Here is a 20,452-nt window from a genome sequence, read left to right as displayed (position 1 = left end):
GTATGGGCCATCCTTACTTTAAGTTCTTCATGTCCCTCTTTTTGTGGTATCGATATGTAATGAATTCTTGCGTTGAAGCAGTGAAGTTCTTGTAAACTTATTGCAACGACTTCAAAAGTAGCACTGTTACGAAATTCCTTTCCTACTTGCTGGCGCTTTTTTGCAGACTATGTATTTCATTCTGGCTCAGCTTTTATTACCGTTGAATTGCGATAGGGTTTGTGGGCGGGCGCGGCAATCCATAAATTTGAGGGTTAAGGTGAAAACGAGGACGACTTGCGTTCAATACTTTTTTTTGTGCAAATCGATCATGTCCAACATTCTCGGACAAAAATTTTGAAAATTGGGAAATTGGAAGATGCTGTTAGGTATTTATTCAAGGTAATGGCCCATTCTTTTGTTACGTAAGAAAATCTTCCTTTTATAGTGTTTGCATCGATCGCAACGAACTGTATACTGCCTCACAAATCCAATGGGGAACGGTTTTGATGATAGCAAATATGTTAATAGAAAAAAAATTCGTCTGCCATCGGGTGATGTGTTGATATATTGATTGTTATAGTGAAATCTTACATTATGCGAACAAATTGCATCAATAAAGATTTCCCGTCCTAAAATGCTTTTGTCGAGAAATGCTGGGTATGTGTATTGCTCTTTCTGAAGATGCTGATGACTGTGGGCGGGAAAACACGCCACATTTTTTTCCTAGGACAACTGGTTTCAAAGACGGCCTATCCTTTTCACGCAAACCGATTGGTCTTGTGCCATCAAGACTGTTTGAAAAGTGGACCGGGAGTACCGTTTAGAAGCAGCCATTGCTAGAGCTTAGGCTCACGGACCCGGGTGACAAAAACTGCCTCCAAGTCACTGCTGTTTACTACGAAAACGCCAAGCGGTTGCAATTTCTGTATAAAATTTATGACCATTTAAGATAAAAAAAGCTCCCTCTTTAGTGGACACAGGCTCGTCGTCATCACCAAGCGGTGATCTGTCCCTACAAAAAAACTTTACAGCGCGGTCACGATCTCTTTGAGCGGAATGCAGCTAGCTGCTCTAGAAAATCCACAGCTAGTTGTGAACGGCAATTTCGGCTTTTGAATTGGCTCTTCTCCTGGTTAAGCTACTCAGTCAAGATCTTCCTTGTCTCGGTAGTTCTTGCAAGGTCGTTATGATTAGTTTTGACAGCAATAGTTGTTAGGTCGCAGATTGTCCTCTCGGTAAAAATTTCGCGAATATTAGAGGTAATAATTGCCGACAGCCTCATTAGAAAAGTATGGTTATGTTGTGCAATTTCAAGCAGCACTTTGCCAAATTAGGCGGAAGCGGCCTTATGTACCCACGGATGAAACAAAGGGGCAGAAGCTTTGCCCTGGCTTTCGACTGGCCCTTGTTTCCCAGACCTAGGTCAACCGTAGGCGTTATCAGAATGCACCAATAAAGTTTGCTGCCTGTCTTGACTTGCGTTGTGCTCGTCTTATTCTTGGTGAAATGATCAGGAGATGGCGCTTTGTCCCACCTTGTGTAGACGAAGACACTGTCTGTAAATTGGCCGCAGATGCTCCTGCGCCATAAAACCATCATCATCGTCGTTAAAATAAGCTAAGAAACACCAAGTAAGTCATTACAGTGCCAGGTGTGTGAAAGCTGACGCAGGTCATTTGAAGACTTTGCATGTCCCCACGACATTATAACGTGTCGGTGACAACGTACACAAAATTATCACCTGAAATATTTTGTTATCCACACTGATAGAATTCTGTGTCGCAGCTTGCACCGCACAAATTTGATTTTGACATCAATTTCACACGGTACAGACTAGATGTGTGCAAATCTTTTATTTTTCTTAAATACACCGGAATGCCAGAAGGATTTATTGCTCTTAATATCCTGATCTAAGACTGTCGGTTTTTAAGTCGTGCCTTGGTGGCGAACGCTGTAGCAATCCGATCATACCACTACTCTATCAACATATATATATTGGGACAGTTCTGAACGGAAAGTTTGTCCTTTCGCTGGCATCGAAATTCCTGCATGGACGAGATGCAAACCGCGAAAATCAAACCCGCGCACCTCGGCGGCAAAGTTGCAACCACGAAATATTACTATTCAGTGTTACAACGCCATGGCCCATCAGCGCCAGCTGCAATACACATCGAGCATCTTCATGTTGTAATATGTTGCAAAATTTTATTTCCGAAATTAGTCAGGGAACAGAAATTTGTTACTCGATTGATCCCTTCCGAAAGAAAGCCGCCTGAGTTAAAGGTACTACGTATAAAGGATGTTGTGGCTGCAGCTCGAGAGATAACGAACGCCAATCCGGCGCAGCAGGCGATACGTTCCGCAAGAGGCAGCGGATACCGCTCTGCTAGTTGCCCCAGCGACCGCCTACAAAACAAAATAGATAAGAGCCTCCACGGCGAGGGCGAAAAAATTGCAGTTTTTCAAGCGGCGGGGAAGCGAGCGCACGCGAAGAGTGATGCCTCCTGCCACTACCCAATATACGCTCGTCGGCTTCAGCCCGGACCTCGACTGGAGGCCTCTGAGTTTCGTGAGGACCATTCCAGCGAACAGGGTGTGCAGTGCTTGCGGACTGGTGCGCAAGAGGACCGCATTGCTGCCCTGCGTGCACGTGCTGTGCGATTCGTGCTACGAGCAGTGCGCCCAGGAAGAGATGCACATCTGTCCGCTCGATGGCTACGAGTGGCACGACGAAGAGGACGTCGACTGGAGGGACTTTCCTCTAGACGAGTTGCAGAGACGAGAGGTTAGTCACGGAACTTACGCCCTTCTCTTGTACTATCGTTCCCCGTTTCTATTTGGCATGAAAAAAGTATCGTAATGTTTGCAAAAGAAGTTGCAGTGCCACACGCAAGACAAGAAGTGGGCAGACGGAACCAGTCGCTCTGATTGCTTACCGAAAAGCTTACCGAAAGTTTCACTCCATTTTTGTACAGCGCAGTATTGCGGTGTGCCTTGGTAGCGCGTTCTTTCGTCTGTTATTTTCTTCTCCGGTGTGCTCCGCTTTGAATTCCCGAGAGTACTTGCCTTAACTCCCGATGTCCACGTCAAAATGTATCCATGCAATGAATAGAAACCAGCCCCCGACAGGAGAGTTTGCGGGATCATTCAAACGAGGACACCGCGGAACGATTTATGTGTATCCTAACATTAACACGGCCCGCCCCAAGACACCGTATGGAAATCTTTACCACGCAAAATGTGTTCCGTGATCTTTAATTCGGGATGGTCACTCCAGAAGTTGACCTTTGTTTTTCATTTTCACGCAAGCCAATCAAGTTATTTGCCTTCTTTGCCAATTTCGCTTTCGTTTTATTCTTTCTGCAAGCTCCGTTTTTCGTTCACTGCGTTGCTCTTTTCTTTTCTTTGATGTTTGCGGGGAATACGTGTTGCGGACAAAAAATACTGCCACATCATGCAGTAAGCGAGCAGCGATAACCACTCGCAGTCGCGTGTGCTTTCGCTGTCCGATGACGACGGCACCAATGGTGACGGGGGTTTTGGGTGCATGTGGGAAGAGCCGGGCAGAGGAGACTATTTGAAGCAGCAGCTTTCACCGCTTCGCCTAATCTCGCTGATTTCGCCGCTGTGTGCGGCGATGAGGCGGTGTTGAACTGGCTTTTCGACAGTGCCCGATACAGTTAAAAATGGCTGGTTAACTTGCATGGCGCTGTGGAAATGGTTGAATGAATGCTGCTCTCATTTGCTGATTATTTTGTACGCTGAATAGATAGGATATACTATGGAAGCCGTACTACAGAGCCGCAGAGATTACTCGGACGTCTCGAAGCTTTGAAGGAAAGGACACGTCATCATCATCATCATCAGCCTGACTACACCCACTGCAGGGCAAATGGCTCTCCCATGTCTCTCCGATTAACCCTGTCCTTTGCCAATGGCGGCCATAGTATCACCGCCAACTTATTAATCTCATTAGCCCACCTAACGGTTACGTTTGCCTTCTCTTGGAATCCACTCCGTTACCCTTAATGTCCCTTAAGGTTATCTTGCCATCGCATCACATGCCCTGCCCAAGCCCGTTTCTTCCTCTTGATTTCAACTAGGATATGATTAACCCGCGTTTGTTCCTTCACCCACTCCGCCCTCTTCTGATATCTTAACGTCACGTCACAGGGACAGGTATTTCTGCAATATTTAAGGCACTGTAAGGTATGGACCGAGTTTCGCCGAACACGCTCGCAATCTTTCTGGTTCTGCGAGTTTGTGAGTGATCAAAAGTGTGTGAAAAAAAAGTATTTAGCAGTTAAAGGTGATCATTGTGCGTAATATGTTTCCTTACATCACGCTAAAAGACAAAAATAAAAGGTATGGTTATGAGCCTTCTTATCCGCGAAGGTCCGAGAGGTACCCAAGCAGCGCAGGTAATTGACCCAATATTAGAAATGTATTGAAAAAGGGTTCGGTCCTACAGAGAACCAGAACGAAACCATCCATTTCCAATATTGGGCCGATTGATTATGCTGTTGGGTATAGTTTTATGATGTGCCTCAATTGACAGCCACAGCCCGCTACTCTGAACGTTTGTAATGCTAGATGAGGGAATAAAAACCATGGACAACAAGCCCATTCGGTCAGGTGCGCTGACGACTAGAGGGTAAAAAAGTCCCTATTTCTGCTTTTTCGCCATGAAAAGACCCCTCTGTTTTCATCTTTCTGCTGTCGTGGTCCACCGCAATGCGGTACTGTATGCAGTAGAGTGCACCTTTTTCGTAAGAAATCAAAGCGACTGGGTAAGCGTGTTGCCGCTATTGTCGCAAGCACGTTTTTGAATCATATCACAGTTGTCTTTCAAGAGCAACTGCCATTGCAGCTGAATTATTTCTCTAACAGTGGGAATGGTTTCGGTCCCGATCGAAGGCACATAAACAAAACGGATTAAGCCACGATATTTTTGCCTACGGGTTTACAACACACATCTGTCGCAGGGTTGCTCAAATAGTTTGAATTCATTAATGCTTCCAAAGATGAAAATCTTTTCTTTTCCCTTTTCGTGTATCGTATCCCGTGACCAACACATAATACATTTAGGAGGTAATGTGATTGTCGAAGTTTACTTTTCAGAACCTTACCACACAAACCGTTGTTTTCTATTCGTCATAATGAATTGACGTCTGGTGATCAAGTACGGTTGTAGGTTTACATGAAATAAAAGGCAATCAGGCATTCCGTCATGCGGTAGGAATCTCGTCGTTGCGTTTCTCTGACTGATGTTCCAAGAGGCGTAGGTGTTTTCTTAAGCTGTCTTCTTGGTCTACCACCTTTTGAACGCTTTCTACCCAGCTTACCTGGACAGCACGCTATCTCATGATCCTACCCGTGCGACCATATATACAGCGCGCACATACAAGGCTGTGCCCATGCTCTGCCGAGAGCAGGCGGACCACATGGATATCCTGTACTAGGATTTATGCTGCTGTGTATGCACGGTACGCAATGTGTCATCATCAAACTAGTCTGGGCTTATGAATACGTGGGTGATATTGTTACGCAGGTCGATGTTCTATTGTAATTCAGGTTCTTTGTGGACAGACGGACAAAATTACCGCAGGTTAATCGTTGCTGCCCATTGCATTGGAGTACTGCAGGAAATGCAGCGACGCATTTTCATGTGCAGTAAGGTACATTTTCATGGCGCTAGTTCTCCGAGGGCTCCCATGGAGGCGAGTGTATTATTGGAGGAAATCGTCCTAGTCCAAAATTCTTTTCTCTTCTTATTCGAAGCTCACAAAGATATCGAAAAAACCAAGCCTTCTCTGAACGCTGCCATATATGCAGCATGCGCGCAAATAGAAATAGATGGTGTCTACTGTTGTTCGCTACTGCTATTTACTGCTATGTACGTCAGTCGCCAGGCAGAAGGAGCTAAATCGGGGCGCATAGGGAGGACTAAAATTGTGATATAGGGGACAGGAGTGTGTAAATATAAAACTATAATTTAGTTCATGAATTACACTACTAGGAGTCGGAGTGAGTGGACGTGTAGAAGTGGAAGCGCAACCGTGTCTTTGCCATTCCTGTGTTGCAGCTATAAAATTGTAGATTTTGAAGAGCAAAGCTGCAAGATTCTGCTGCCCCTGCGCCCAACCAAGAGCTGACGTGAAATCACAGCAGGAATTACCTTAAAAACAAATTAAGAAATCAATAGTTGGAGACGTAATGGTGATTTCAATGAAAATACTCTTGTTCGCCTTGCAGGTCAAGTGCTGGAATGCAGAACAAGGTTGCCAGCATTCGACAACTGCTTCAGTGATCACCCACCATTTCCAGCGGGAATGTGTGCACCATTCTACATGTTGCCCAAAGTGTTCGAACAGCGTTTTCTGCAGCGAAGTGTGCGCGCACCTCAGATCGGGAACTTGCGGCTCGTTGACTGACGCCTCTTTGGAAACCCAAAGCACATGCGACCCCAAGGATGGAAATGTGTCTTTTGTTACTTTCAGCCAAGCATTTGAAAAGCAGGCGGATGAAATGAAGGGCTATCTCGAAAGAATCACTGCTGATAATAGCACGCACGGTGTCAGGTTGAACGAAATTTCTCATGATATCAACACATTCAAAGAAGCTGTAAGGCAAGAACTGACAGCTGCTGTGCGAAATCCTCAGAACTTAAAGGAAACCTTGCGTGAAATCTTAGCGTCAAACGCGGAAATCAAAGAATGTTTGACCACACACAGCGACGCCGAAAACAATCTTTATGCAGGGGTGAAGCGATAAGAAAAAGAACTGACAGATCAGTTGGCTAATGTGAGGACGGAAACTGCTGGAAGCATTTGCCAAATCACAACTGCCCTCGAGGAAGCGAGAACAGAAGGGAGGGAGAATGGTCAGAAGACGTTGGTGTGCAACACAAAAGTGCATACACTGGCTCAGCTGCAAGCAACGCGGTGCGAGTTTTTTGTACAGGGTTTGAAATCCCTCGAAGAGAAAGCGCTGAAGGAAGGCTTTGCTAGCTATTACAACGAGAGGGTGTACCTGCGTGGTTACTGCATATCGCCCGGCCTGGATATCAACAAAACAGGCGACTCGGTTACTGAGCATGTTTGCTTACAGCTGCACGAAGGCGACCTGGACGACGTTGTTCTGTGGCCATTCGAGCAAAGAATCAAGCTGAGCGTCGTGCACCCGCAGGGAGGCGTCGAACGTCAGGCTGAGGTTAAAACAATACGTTCTTGGAAGAACTACCAAAAGCCTGAATCTTCGAGCAATTTTGGTGTTTATCTCCTCAAGACGTCGTTTCTCCTAACGGATCTAATGAATGACGGCTTTGTTGAAGACGACAAGCTTCGTGTGAAGTGGGAGCTCCTGCCTTGAGTTTCTCTTCTAAAGGCACAGGAATAATTTTTTTTGTTGATAATACCAACCAATTTTAATTAAGCACCGTGGCGACTACAATATGTAACATTTGTTTCAAGATAAATTTGCAGTTTAAATGTCAGTTACTGCGTTTTGCTTTGGACGTCATTAATGTTTCGTTGTTCATATCACTGCTTTTAAGCGTCTTATAATCTCTGATGCAACGTAAAATATCGGTTTGAAAATAAACGCTTTTACGTCTGCTTATACTCAGTTTCATAGTCATAGCTGTGTATATCATATTTCTGGGAATAAATGGAGCGTGCCTGTTCGTCATCAAGTGTCATAGAAGAATGCTCCACCGTTCATGTGCTAACTTAAGAAAAAGCTATCATTGTGCCGTATCTACCCGCCTATGGGCCAATACAATCTTTTAAAACAGTGTCCTTGAAGCCTGGGGACCACCAATAACCACGTGAAGCAAGGGAAAGTCCACAATACAATGAGAAACGCGCGAAAGATCGAAAGAAAAAGCCGCCAATTGAATTCCTTTGGAAAGCCCTTTGTTCTGGCCGTCACTGAACGTTTAAATACTGTACGGTGGTTGCGTAGATATTTGCAGGGCAAGAGAGCTACGCGCTCTTATTTTGCAGTGAAGCCGCGATAATAATCGAGATAAATACGATAGACAGATAAGCGCCGACCTGTACTGCCCTTCACTCCGCGGTTGAGTGGCCTTGTACAGCAATCAACGCTACTGTCCGAATGACCATGCTCGATTTTAGCGTGTCTTCCTGTACAGGAAGCATGTAACGATTTAATGGCTGCAAGCCGAGTTCCATGTCGAATGAAAATGTCTTAGATACTTGGAAAAAGCAGCTGTAGCGCTCGTTCCCGTGTTATCGTGCCAAGCTTTGTGAACATCCGCGGAGAATTACTGCCAATTTGGTACGACAAGAGTAACGCGGGGAAGTTTTGAAGTTTCGTGCCAAACATTATCAATGCAAATGGAGGTATTTTCTTTGGCCGTCTCCTTCCGCGCATTCACCAGAATGTATTGTCACTTGGGTCAGCCGCTGCTCGCAGTGCACTGGCCTGTTTTTTTGTTTATAACATGAACGCTGCAGGTATTCGGATCTTCTGAACTGCATGATGGCGGGTCAGAGCTTCCACTGCTCCACGAACATGGCATAACAAATTTTTGTTTTCGCTTTACCTAAATAAAGGATGATGTATTGACCATGCAATGTGCGAATAGAATCGTAGTCCCGTGTCCGGAGACCACCTCGGCGCCTGGCCAGCTGCTTCCTCAGCTCATGCCATTTGACTCTACCTCGGCGCCTGCCCCTCGACCAGTCATGCAACGCGCCGCGTACTACACCGGCCAGAACCCACGGCTACCAAAGTTTTTTCACGGTACTCAGCTGGAGGACGTGGAATATTGGCTCCTCCAGTTTGAACGTGTCGCCGCATTTAATCAATGGGATGACGCCGCCAAACTGAGGAACGTTTTCTTCAGCTTGGAGGGCGGTGCTCGTACGTGGCACGATAACCGCGAGAACACTTTTTTGTCATGGCATGAGTTCCGACGTCAACTGGTCGCCGCGTACGTCAGCGGTGATCGTCGGGAGTGAGCTGAACTCGTCCTGTCGTCCCGCATGCAAATGCCCAACGAAACGGTTTCGATGTACGTCGAAGACATGACGCGCCTCTTCCGACGGGCTTATCCAGCCATGTTGGAAGCCAAAAAGCTGCGCCAGCTAATACGTTGCGTTAAAGAAGAGCTTTTCGCCGGCCTCGTGCGCAGCACCACAAGCACTGTTTCTGAGTTTCTAGCAGAGGCTGTCACGATGGAGCAGGTCCTTTGGCAGCGTTCCACCGCGTACGATTCGCCAGTCCTTGCTTCTTCTGTTACGGAGTCTCTCCCGGCGTTAAGCAGCAATACCGACTTCTTCCGTGACATGATCCGCGCTGTCGTCCGTGAAGAGCTAGCGAAGGTCTGTGGTAAGTCGCAGCCAACGGCTAGCTCCCTTATGGGCGTTATCCGCGAAGAGGTGCATCAAGCTATCAGGCCTCCGTTACTAAGCGGCGAACCAAAGCCCATGGAGACCGACTACAACCGCCCGATGTACGCTGAAGCTCTGCGACGGCCTGCCCCAAATCCAGCAGCATTTACACAGCCCATCCAGAGAGACTACTGCCGCCCGACATATGCTGACGCTTTACGCCGCCCTGCCCCAAATCCAGCGGCATTAGTTCGAACCCAGCACGCTACCCTCCGTGCAGCCAGTGCAGCACATCCCGAGGAGTGATCGACGATCCCTGCGCAGAGCAGATGTCTGGCGTGGCCCTGACCGGCGGCGTTTGTGTTTCCATTGTGGGGTGCCCGGGCACCTGTTCCGCCGGTGCCCATACCGAGAGCTGGGCCTGCAAGGTTTTTCCTCCGATGCGCCAAGACCCCGATTTGGCCAAAGGCCCCCTGCGATTGAGGAGTACGTGACCCGGCCACCCCTGTGGTCCATGGCGCGCCGTCAGTCCCGATCACCGTCACCTCGCCGATCATTATTTTCACGGAATCAGCAGAACTTCTCGCGAGCGATGGCGGACCGCTCGCCCAGCCCTCGCCGGGAAAACTGAAGACAGCGACCTCTGGGGGCGTGGTCGCTGGATATCGACGCTGTAAAGACCCCCTGACGCCGCCGACATCGGATGGTAGAGCTCTGTCGACGACAGTGGGTGAAGTAAAGCACCGATTCTCACTGGACATACCCGTGCTTCTCGATGGTCACAGCATTAGCGCGTTGGTGGACATAGGAGCGGAGTATTCAATTATTATTAGCAAATTTGCAGCACTTCTAAAGAAGGTAGCGACTCCCTGCTCTGGCGTGCAGATCCGGACGGCGGGGGGCCATGTCATTGCTCCGCTTGGACAGTGCACGGCTAGGGTCCCGATCACGTACTCGACGTTCATAGTGAGCTGCCTGGTGCTCCACGACTGTTCTCGTGACCGGATTTTGGGCGTAGATTATCTCCGTGAGAATGGTGCCATTATCGACCTGCGGAACAGAATCGTTACGTTTTGATTTGATTTGATTTGATTTATTTGTTTCCTTTCTGATACAGAAAGAGGAGCAAGAGCAAAAGGCGGAACGCCTGACGATGGCTCTTGCCCCGCATACAGTTTGGCACAAACAGTCATTTAACAGAGTTTTACACGAAAAGTTCCACACCAAGGTCTTCGGGGGAAATAAGAAAAAAGTCACAGCACTGAGGGAAAAAAAGGGTAAATAAATTATGCGAGAAAAAAAAAACGCGTATGTAGCAAACAATAGACCGTACATGCCAACACAGAATACTTAGTACAAAGAAGCACAATTCTGAAACATGGTTGTTGCAAGTTTAGCAACATGATAGCAAAATCATAATAGCAACACACAACAGCCAGCAAGGTACAAAACGATAATGCACTCCCAGAAAATAAAACTATGGACAGAAACATCACAGATTAATTGAATTCTAAGTTATTTTCGAGCAGCAGAGCTTTAAGCGTGTTCTTAGAGACATTGGCACTCAGATCTGTTAATTCTTGTATTTTGTTCAGAAGATTAGCTGTTTGATATTCAATAAGTTGTCGCCCATAATTCGTCCTTACTTTGGGTGGCCGTAATGTTTCCCTACGAAGTGAGTATGCAGGAGCTACACTAGAGTTTCGTACACTGTAAAACTTCGCTTTCTTTATGTACTGAAATAATTTCAAATAATAAACTTGATTGGCCTTTAACATTTTATATTTCAGAGAAAGCGGTCTTGTACGCAGTAATTCCGGTGGGCCGTGATATTGCTCAAACATTCTTAACACTTTTTTTGCAGGCTAATTAATTTTGTGTAGTTGTGACTTGTAGTGGTACCCCAGACTAAAGCACAGTAGGAAAGCTTGGAATAAAAGAGTGAGTAATAAAGAACAGTCCGTAACCATTGAGGGATTAGTGGGAAAATCTTAAAGAAGCAGCCAATTGTTTTACTAAGGTCTGCTATGAGGCTGTTGACATGAGAATTCCATGATAAGCTTTCCTCAAACCACACACCTAAAATTTTCTGGGCTTTGACTTGAGCTATTCCTTTACCATCAAACAAAATATCTATGGCAGAATTCCTAGGCTTGTTTAGTGGTGCAAACAATATGTATTTGGTTTTCTCAATGTTCAAGCATAATTTATTTGTGCTTAACCAAGTAGACAAGTGGAGCAAATAGTTATTGACAGCATGTTCAATTTCCGGGAGTGAATGGCTAGAGAAAAAGACGTTGGTATCATCTGCATACATGATTAGTTTTGGGGTATAAGGGATATAGCATAAATCATTTATGTATGTTATGAACAGCGAAAGCCGACGACACCTCCGATGTTCGTCAACGCAGCTCCGTCCTTGGTACCTTTAGTGAGAATGTTTTGATCCCGCCACGCGCCAGTGTCTTTGCAAGCATTGAACACGATGATGGGCTACGTGTTGGACCTGCAGTCGCCGAGGGCAACCTTTCCTTGCTACTGACACACGGCATTTGCTCGGCCCGCAGCTTTGTCCACCTCCATAACGGTCGGTCGGAGCTACTGATTACAAATTTTAAGAACGAACCTCGTCGCCTTTTCCGAGCTACTGCCATCGCGTGGGCTGACCATTTGGCAGATGTTAGTGAGTGCTTTGCGTCCGGGGCCATGGTACAACCGGACACGTGCCTGGATCGCATCAATGTTAGCTCCGGGCTATCAGCGACTCAACAGCGCGACCTACGCACCCTACTGCTCCAATACAAAACCTGCTTCGCATCATCCTAGAAAGTGCGGCAAACGGCGGTCACGAAGCATCGAATCATCACTTCCGCCACTACCTAAAGGGCGTGGCGACGCCGGCAACACATCGTATTCTTGCCACAGTCACCTCTCTCGACCGAACGGTTACTCTGTCGTGGGTCCCTGGGCATGCCTCGATCCCCGGTAATGAGCGCGTTCGTGCGCTGGCCCGAGAACTCTCCTCCCGGACCCCGGATGATCAGGCACCCAACCCTGCGAACGAGGCTACATCGGTCCTGTATACATATCATCAAATTACAACATTCTACAAACTCAGCCGCATGACACTGCCACCACCCCACAGTACCTTGTCGCCCTCATCCAGCGCCACATGGCGGCAATTACAGACAGGCTGTTTTATTTCCCCCCACCGTCTCTCATGCTTTCACCCCACCTTTCCTCCTGATTGTACCACCTGTGGCGTGCCCAGATCTACACTTTTCCACTACCTTTGGGAATGTCCTTCCCCAAAGGCAGTACTCCCCATCCCCAATCCCACTCATTCTTCCTGGGAGGCTGCTTTACGGACCGCTCAGCCCGCCGGCCAAGAATGGCTAGTGGATCGGGCTTTACGTGAAGCGCAAGCCCGTGGACTCCTGGACCAGTAGGAGATCACCCTGGAAGATTTTTTATTTTTTGGTGTAATAAAGTTGTTTCCATCCGTCCACTTCCGATGATGCTCGCCCCATACGACAGCAGCCGTACCGCATAACGCGACGCTATCCAAATGCAGGTGAAGGAGATGCTTACAGACGGCATTATTCAGCCTTCTAAGAGCCCGTGGTCGTCGCCTGTTGTTCTGGTAAAGAAGAAGGATGGGACATTGCGCTTTTGCGTTGTTTACCGTAGGCTGAACGCCATAACTAAAAAGGATGTGTACCCGCTGCCTCGCATCGACGTCTCACTCGACAGACTTCGCCGTGCCAAGTATTTTTCGTCGATGGACCTAAAAAGCGGATTTTGGCAGATTGAGGTTGATGAATGTGACCACGAAAAAACGGTCTTCATCACACGCGACGGCCTATATGAATCGAAGGTGTTGCCTTTCCGCCTTTGCTCAGCGCCGGCGACGTTTCAGCGCATGATGGACACCGTCCTGGCTGGCCTCAAATGGCAAACTTGTTTAGTTTATGTAGATGACGTGGTGGTGCTTTCAGAAACCTTCGACCAACACTTGAACGCCTGCGGACCGTGCTGGATGCCCTGCGGTTGGCCGAGCAGACAGTTAACCCGAGAAGTGTCACTGTGGCTACAAAGAGCTCAAGTTTCTCGGCCATGTTGTGAGCGCCGACGGTGTAAGACCCGATCCCGAGAAAATTACGAGGAACTTCAGCGGCTAAAGTGGTGAAAGGCGAAATCCTGAGAGCTGCATTTTGTGACGCGATTGCTCACTGCACATTTTGTTTTTGCATTAATTAACTGCCAATTAATGACGCTTAAGCTTCGCCTTTAGGAGTGGAACGTGACAGCATGTTGTTGCGCTGCCGCGGAGTCCAAGGAACGCCACCACCCGTTAGGCGGCGCGAAGCGTTGCCCTTTGAACGCAACGCTTTTTGAGGAAAGGAAATGGGGCTCTAATTCTCTGTCATCTCCGTGGACACCTGAGTCGCACCGTACAGCAAGGGAGGAAGTGTGAGTGAAAGAAGAAAGAGGAGCCGTAATGAAGAAAACGAAAATTGTATTTGAGCAAAGGTTTGGTTTGGTTTATGGGGTTCAACGTCCCAAAGCGACTAAGGCTATGAGAGACGCCGTAGTGGAGGGCTCCGGAAAGAAATTACGCATTAACTGTCTCACATATCTCAGTAGACACTAGTCGAAAATTTTATTTGAGTAAAGGAAGTTGCGCAGTAACCGTCTCACATATTTCGGTGGACACCCTTCAAAATTCGCGAGCGGTGACGTCACGACAATTTGGACCAATCTGAAACGCGGACAAATACGCCTTGCTCGTTGGTAAATTGGTTTTTGAGGAAAGGAAATGTATCTGTCTCTCATATCTCGGTGGACACCTAAACCTCGCCGTAACGGGAAGGGAGGAAGATGGGAGTGAATGAAGACACCGTATTCACTAGACGCACCTTTGTTCATTCCGAACTATCGAGCTGGCATGGTGAAGTTAAGAAAAAAAAAGGGCTGGCATGGCGGAGTGCTAGCGTGCTCGGCTCGCACTCCGGAGACCGGGGTTCGAATCACAAGCTCAGCCAATTTCTTACTCGGTTTCATTTATTTATCTGGTCTGACTAAAAAGTTAATTAGACCAATTGGTCAAAATTACTTGGAGCATCACTGTACGATCCCTTTAATTGGTTGCATGGTTAGTAGCCAAAGTACAATTGGGCCCGTTTGGAATTCGCGCACTGTGACGTCACGACCGTTTCGACCAATTGAAAAGCGTGACATTTCTGTCGACAGCTCGTGCTTCTAAGGCTTCTGCCTTAATAATTTCGTGAGAATTTGAAAGCGTTAAGGATAGGACTACGTGACAGATGGTGATTACATGATTTTAATGGCGGCAGGCCTTGCGCGTGCGCTCTGTGCTGGGCCACTGTCCACTTTGTCGCCTTCTAGTCCGCCACACTACCCGGGGCCACCGAGCGATCGTCCTGATTGCGTGAACTAGAAGAATGGCAGTGACGATGAAGCGCAGGACGTTACGACAGGAGGGATTAACACAGAAGAGAAGATCTAGGGCTTGCCGTCACGATGAAAGAGGTTAGGAGATAATGGTCGGATGAGCGTTAGACCCAGAACCTCCCAGGCCGTAGCCCACCTTGAGCCGACAGCCGAGGCCTATGAAAGCACCAAAGGCGGGACGGTTGACGCAATCACCAAAGAATACCGCCGGTGCGAACAAGCGACGAGCCACCGAATTTCTCCTCAGTTCACGCGGTTACCGAAAACGATTTGCGCCAGGAACTAAAGGCAGTAGCCGCCATTGCGTTTGAACCACCAGGACCAGACAGTATTCCAGCAGTATCCCTCATACTGGCTGTTGAAATCTGTTGAAATAAGTTGAAATATCGCCGTTGAAAGGTAACGTTTATTGCCGTCCTCACATGCAAAAGCCGTACCAGCATTTCTGTAAAGAAGTGAAAAGCTTTATGAGTACAATTGGAACAGGTATTGCTTGACAGTATGGACTGCAGAGCAAATGCTTTGCGCGCTCTGTACGGTGATAATTTTTTCTTGTATTCACTTGTATTCACATGGCATAGTGGCCAATAATATGCTTTCCATCAATTTTGTAGGCTCCTATGAAAGGTATTAATGTGCTTCAGCTAGCTGCCCAGGTCAGAGGTCACCAGGTCTAAATTTGGGCCATGAAACCTGGTGGCTCATTTCGTATCGACAGAGCTGTCACACACTCGATGGTCAAGAGACCTACTGTACTCAGCGCTTAGTGCGAGCGTGCTTCTCCAACCTTGCCTGTACCCCTACCCAAACCCCACCGTGGAGTACTGGGAGGCGACCTTACTCGCCTGCTCCGACGTGAAATCCCAAAAGGCGACGGTCGAACGAGCAATGGCAGCAGCGGGATCCGCTGGAGTTCTGTACTAGGAGCAGAGCTCTAAGCCTGACCCCGCCGCAACCTCCATGTAACCCTATCTTTTCAGAGGAAATAAACGTTTTTACCGCAAACCCGAAATTTAAATTCGACCGTTACGCGGTGAAGAGAAATCTTTGATTGGCTTGATTCCAGGATAAAAAAAAACGCGGAAGCTACGGCTCTAAAGGAGATCGCAGTTGAAGCACAGCAGATAACGAACGCAAAGTGGCGCGACAGATGCTACGCCCCGCGAAAGGCAGTGGATCCAGCTGATATCGTTGGTTTGAGAAGCACAGGCTAATAAAATTCGATAACAGCCCGCTTCGCCCGGGCGGAAAAATATTTTTTTTCAGGTGGCGTGGCAGCGAGCGGACGTTGAGAGCGATGTCTCTTGCAGGCACCCAGTACACGCTCGTCGGCTTCGGCCCGGAACTAGACTGGAGGCGTCTCAGCTTCGTGGAGCCCATTCCGACGAACAGGGTATGCAGTGCCTGCGGGCTGGTCCGGAAAAGAGCCGCGTTGCTTTCCTGCATGCACGTCCTTTGCGACTCTTGCTACGAACAATGCGCCCAGGAAGAGATGCACGTCTGTCCTCTCGATGGCCACGAGTGGCACGACGAAGACTACGTCGACTGGAGAGACTTTCCTCTAGATGAGCTGCTGGAGAGAGAGGTAAGGGACTAGACTCTCACCCTTTGCTGTTTCCGGCGGTTCTACCCCTTCATTTCGCAGAATAAGTCTTAGGTTGTCCACCGCTTCGCATGCAGCAGGATAAAATACGGACGTGCATTAAACCTGGTTAAACTTGGAGGATTCCGAAAGCAACGAGGAGAGACGATGTCTTGAGAGCGCGCGGCAGCGGCGACGGCCCCGGCACGCATGCGCGATATGGCCTTGCCTCAGCCCTGCGAAATGGCTCGGCGACTCGCGCAGTGTTGCTTTCGCAACAAAAGAAAAATCTTGGACCGCTGCGCATGTAGCGGCTGCGCACCGCTATCGGGGCCCTGCGGCTGCTCTAAACACCATGGCCTTGGCCTGCTACTCCACAATGGGGAAAGAGAAGGGGAGGGGAGGGAAACTGCGAATGAAGCTTGATGGAACGCCGTAGCTCGGCGGCCGTGCTCACAGGTATTTATGCGCGCAAGTACTCACGGGCGCTGTTATCAAAGGACGCCTGGCAGTGAAGGGCACGTTTCCTTCGCCCTCTTTACCCTCGGAGAAAGCGAGCGGCGGCGCGCCGGTGGTGGCATCGAATCGATAGAGGAACTCAGGCGCTCCTGGCGCCATTATAGCTGCCTGAGGTTATTTGATCAAGACTGTACATCCTAACCTCAAAAAGCCCACGCTATAGAAAGGCCTGGAAATCCCAGCCACGTGGGAGGGTGATAGGTTTGGGTCTTCCATTCGCGCTATTAACGCTCTCATCTTTGCTTTTCAGTTTCAAGGGAAACAATCGCGTTGCGAATAGCAATTTCTTTCTTGTTTTATGGCAATCCCATGTTGCAAAAAAATGTTAGAAATACAGTCACATCATCCAGCAAGAAAGTGGTAGTAGCCATGCTTAGTCGCCTTTGGTATGTCGACCCCATGACACTGGCGCGTACAGTGGCAGGGCCTATGTGTGCATGAGAAGAGCCTGACATACTATTCTCACTGAAGCTTTAGATGTCACCACACTTGTCTTATTTTTGGCCGTTGTGGAATGTGATAAGGCGCTCAGGAACGGGTCGATCGGGAAGCGCCTGATACTTTTAAAATATGGCTAGCTGCACATTGCGTGGTAGTTCAAAACGATGGAGAGGTTAGGCTGATTTCTGTTCTTTACATCCCGAATATTTGAATGCTGTATTTAGAGCATGTACTAAACGTGCCACTTTATGGAGCCATGACTCCCACTGGAAGGCCTTGAAGGTTTAATAAAGCGGATACGTATTCCTGCATTTTTAAAAACACTCTACGGTTTTGATTTATTTCTCCCTCATTGCGCTGAGCTTGCTTGTAGCTCAGCGTCTCCAGATGCACAATTTATGCTAGAAGAAGTCTAGGCGTTAAGTAGTGTATAATATCGTGTTGGTGATGGAACGCCAATTTTCGGTTCTGCGATAAAAAATAGCTCCCATTGTTGCTGTACGTTTGAATCTGAGAAAGTTCGAGAGGTAGTTTTATACAGTGCGTGATGTGGCTCTCACAGACCGGTAATCTGTACGTTTGCAGAGCTTGATGAGGTAAAAAGGAAGGTTTGACAACGAGACGTGTCAATCATGGGCCTTGACGACTTGAGGGAAAGACCTGATTCTTGTTTTTCCCGACGAAGAGAGCCTTCTGTTTTCATCTTTTTTGCTTCCGCGGTTCGCTGCATTACGACACTGTAGTGGAAAGGAGTGCAGCTTTTGTGGAAGCAATCAAAGCGACTTAGTAAGCGTGTAACCGCTGCTCTTGCTTGCACGGCTCAAGGAGAAGGCACATCATTTTGAACATAACTGACCGCAGTAATTTCGCTTATGAGTTTACAGCTCCTACCCTTACAACTCTTATCTCTTCATTTAGATTTCATGCATCGTATTCTGCGAGCAACACGTAACACTTTTATCATACAGAGTGAATTTCGAAGTTCCTTATTTTTCAAAAACCTGATTTCATAAATTGTGCTCTACCTCGATTACTCTTCAGCAAGATATGACGTCTGGTGTTCCGGAAGGGTTGTACATTGATATAGAAAAAAAATACAGAATTTTTGCCAAAATTCTATAAACATCCGAAAACCGGATTGAATGAACGTTAACTTATCTTGTTAGTTTACTTTTGGCCTTCTAATGCCGGTTTGTCGTGCTGATTTTCAACTACTGTCATTGTATTTAGGGAAAACTAAAATTGCAAGAAGAGCCGTAGGAAGGTATAATTGTAAAAGTAATTCAGTTTATTGAGTATAGTATGCGGAGTGGAAGTGAATGAATGCCTAAAAGAGAAAATGTAGCCGTGTTTCTGCAGTCATGCATTGGAGATATGAAGTTATAGCTCTGCTGTTGAAGAAAAATGAGCGATTCTACTGCATCTGAACTCAAGGAATAACTGACGTTAAATTGCAGGGGGAGTTACCTTCGCAAAAATTATCAACTGTGTTGTTTGGGAGATAATTTCATTGCAATGAATGTACCTTTTTTTGGTTTGCAGGTGAAGTGCTGGATTACCGTGAGTGGTTGCCCTTACGTGACAGCTGCTTCCAAGAACAGCGATCATTTCCGGAGGGAATGTCTGCACCACTCTACTCGGTGCCCGAAGTGTTCGATCAAAGTCCTCTGCAGCGAAGTGTGCGCGCACATCAGATCGGGAACTTGCGGTTCGTTGACTGACCCCGCGTTGAAACCCCAAAGCAACTGCGACCTCAAGGATGGAATTGAGTCTTTTGATACTTTGAGTCGAGCATTTGAAAAGAAGGCGGATGAAATCCAGGACTATCTCGACAGAATCACTTCTTATAGTAGCACGCACGATGAGAGGCTGAGTGAAATGTCTCACGATATCAACACATTCAAAGAAGGTGTAAGGCAAGAAAAGGCAGCTCGAGTGCCTGACAACTTAAAGGAAACCTTGCGTGAAATCTTAGCGTCAAACGCGGAAATCAAAGAATGTTTGACCACACGCAGCGATGCTATAAAGAATCTATCCGCAGTGATGGACCGATTAGAAAAAGTACTGGAAGATCACTTGGGTAATATGACAACGGAAACTGCAGGAAGCATTTCCCAAATCACCGCTGCCCTGGAGCAAGCCACAACAGAAGGGATGGAGAATGGTCAGAAGACGTTGGACTTCATCACAAAAGTGCATACACTGGCTCAGCTGCAAGCAACGCGGTGCGAGTTTTTTGTAAAAGGTGTGAAATTCCTCGAAGAGAAAGCGCTGAAGGAAGGCACTGCTTGGTATTACAACGAGAGGGTGTACCTGCGTGGTTACTGCATATCACCCGGCCTATACTTCTGGAATGGAGGCGACTCCGTTACTGTGCATGTTTGCTTGCAGCTGCACGAAGGCGACCTGGACGACGTTGTTCTGTGGCCATTCGACCAAAGAATCAAGCTGAGCTTCGTGCACCCGCAAGATGGCGCCGAACGTGAGGTCGAGGATAAATCAATACGTTCTTGGAAGAACTACAAAAAGCCCGAATCTTCGAGCAATTTTGGTGTTTATCTCCTCAAGACGTCGTTCGTCCTAGCGGATCTCCTGAATGACGGCTTTGTTGAGGACGACAAGCTTCGTGTCAAATGGGAGCTCCTGCCTTGAGTTTCTCTTCTAACGGCACAGGGACAAGGAAGTGGCGCGTGTAATTGGCAGAAACAACCTTTTTTTTCTTGTTAATACCCCCAAACCTGAAGAAAGCTTCGTGGCGCTACAATATTTAGCATTTTATTTTCAAAATAAATTTGCAGCTTAAATGTCTGTTACCACGCTTTGCTTTGCACGTCATTACTGTTTTGTTCTTCATATCCCTGCTTTTAAGCGTCTTATAATTTCTGAAGGCACTCGAAACATTGGTTTGAAAATAAACGCTTTTACTTTTGCTCATACCCAGTTTAACCATCATTGCTGTGTATGGTATATTTCTGGGAATAAATGAAGCCTGCGTGTTCGTCGTCATATTTCATAGAAGAATGCTCCCACGTTCATGTGCTAAGGTGAGAAAAAGCTGTCATTATGCCGTATCTACCTGCGTATGGGCCAATCC

At 47.4% G+C, this 20,452-nt stretch overlaps 1 protein-coding gene and 1 pseudogene across 1 annotated transcript; both read left to right on the top strand.

The window, feature by feature from the left end:
- Positions 1-2,456: 2,456 nt before the first annotated feature.
- LOC149329545 (uncharacterized) lies at positions 2,457-7,423 on the top strand (annotated as a pseudogene).
- Positions 7,424-16,140: 8,717 nt separating this feature from the next.
- Positions 16,141-20,236, top strand: LOC149329544 (uncharacterized). Its single transcript, XM_089562285.1, has 2 exons — positions 16,141-16,401; positions 18,901-20,236. Exons 1-2 carry the CDS (start codon positions 16,261-16,263, stop codon positions 20,008-20,010), a joined length of 1,251 nt encoding a protein of 416 aa, XP_089418411.1. The 5' UTR covers positions 16,141-16,260; the 3' UTR covers positions 20,011-20,236.
- Positions 20,237-20,452: the final 216 nt, after the last annotated feature.

The sequence above is a fragment of the Amblyomma mixtum genome, chromosome 9 (genome assembly GCF_055824585.1).
Source record: "Amblyomma mixtum isolate Tamu chromosome 9, ASM5582458v1, whole genome shotgun sequence".
NCBI lineage: Eukaryota > Metazoa > Arthropoda > Arachnida > Ixodida > Ixodidae > Amblyomma > Amblyomma mixtum.
Note: the sequence above shows the minus strand (reverse complement) of the source record. Positions and strands in the feature narration are given on the sequence as shown.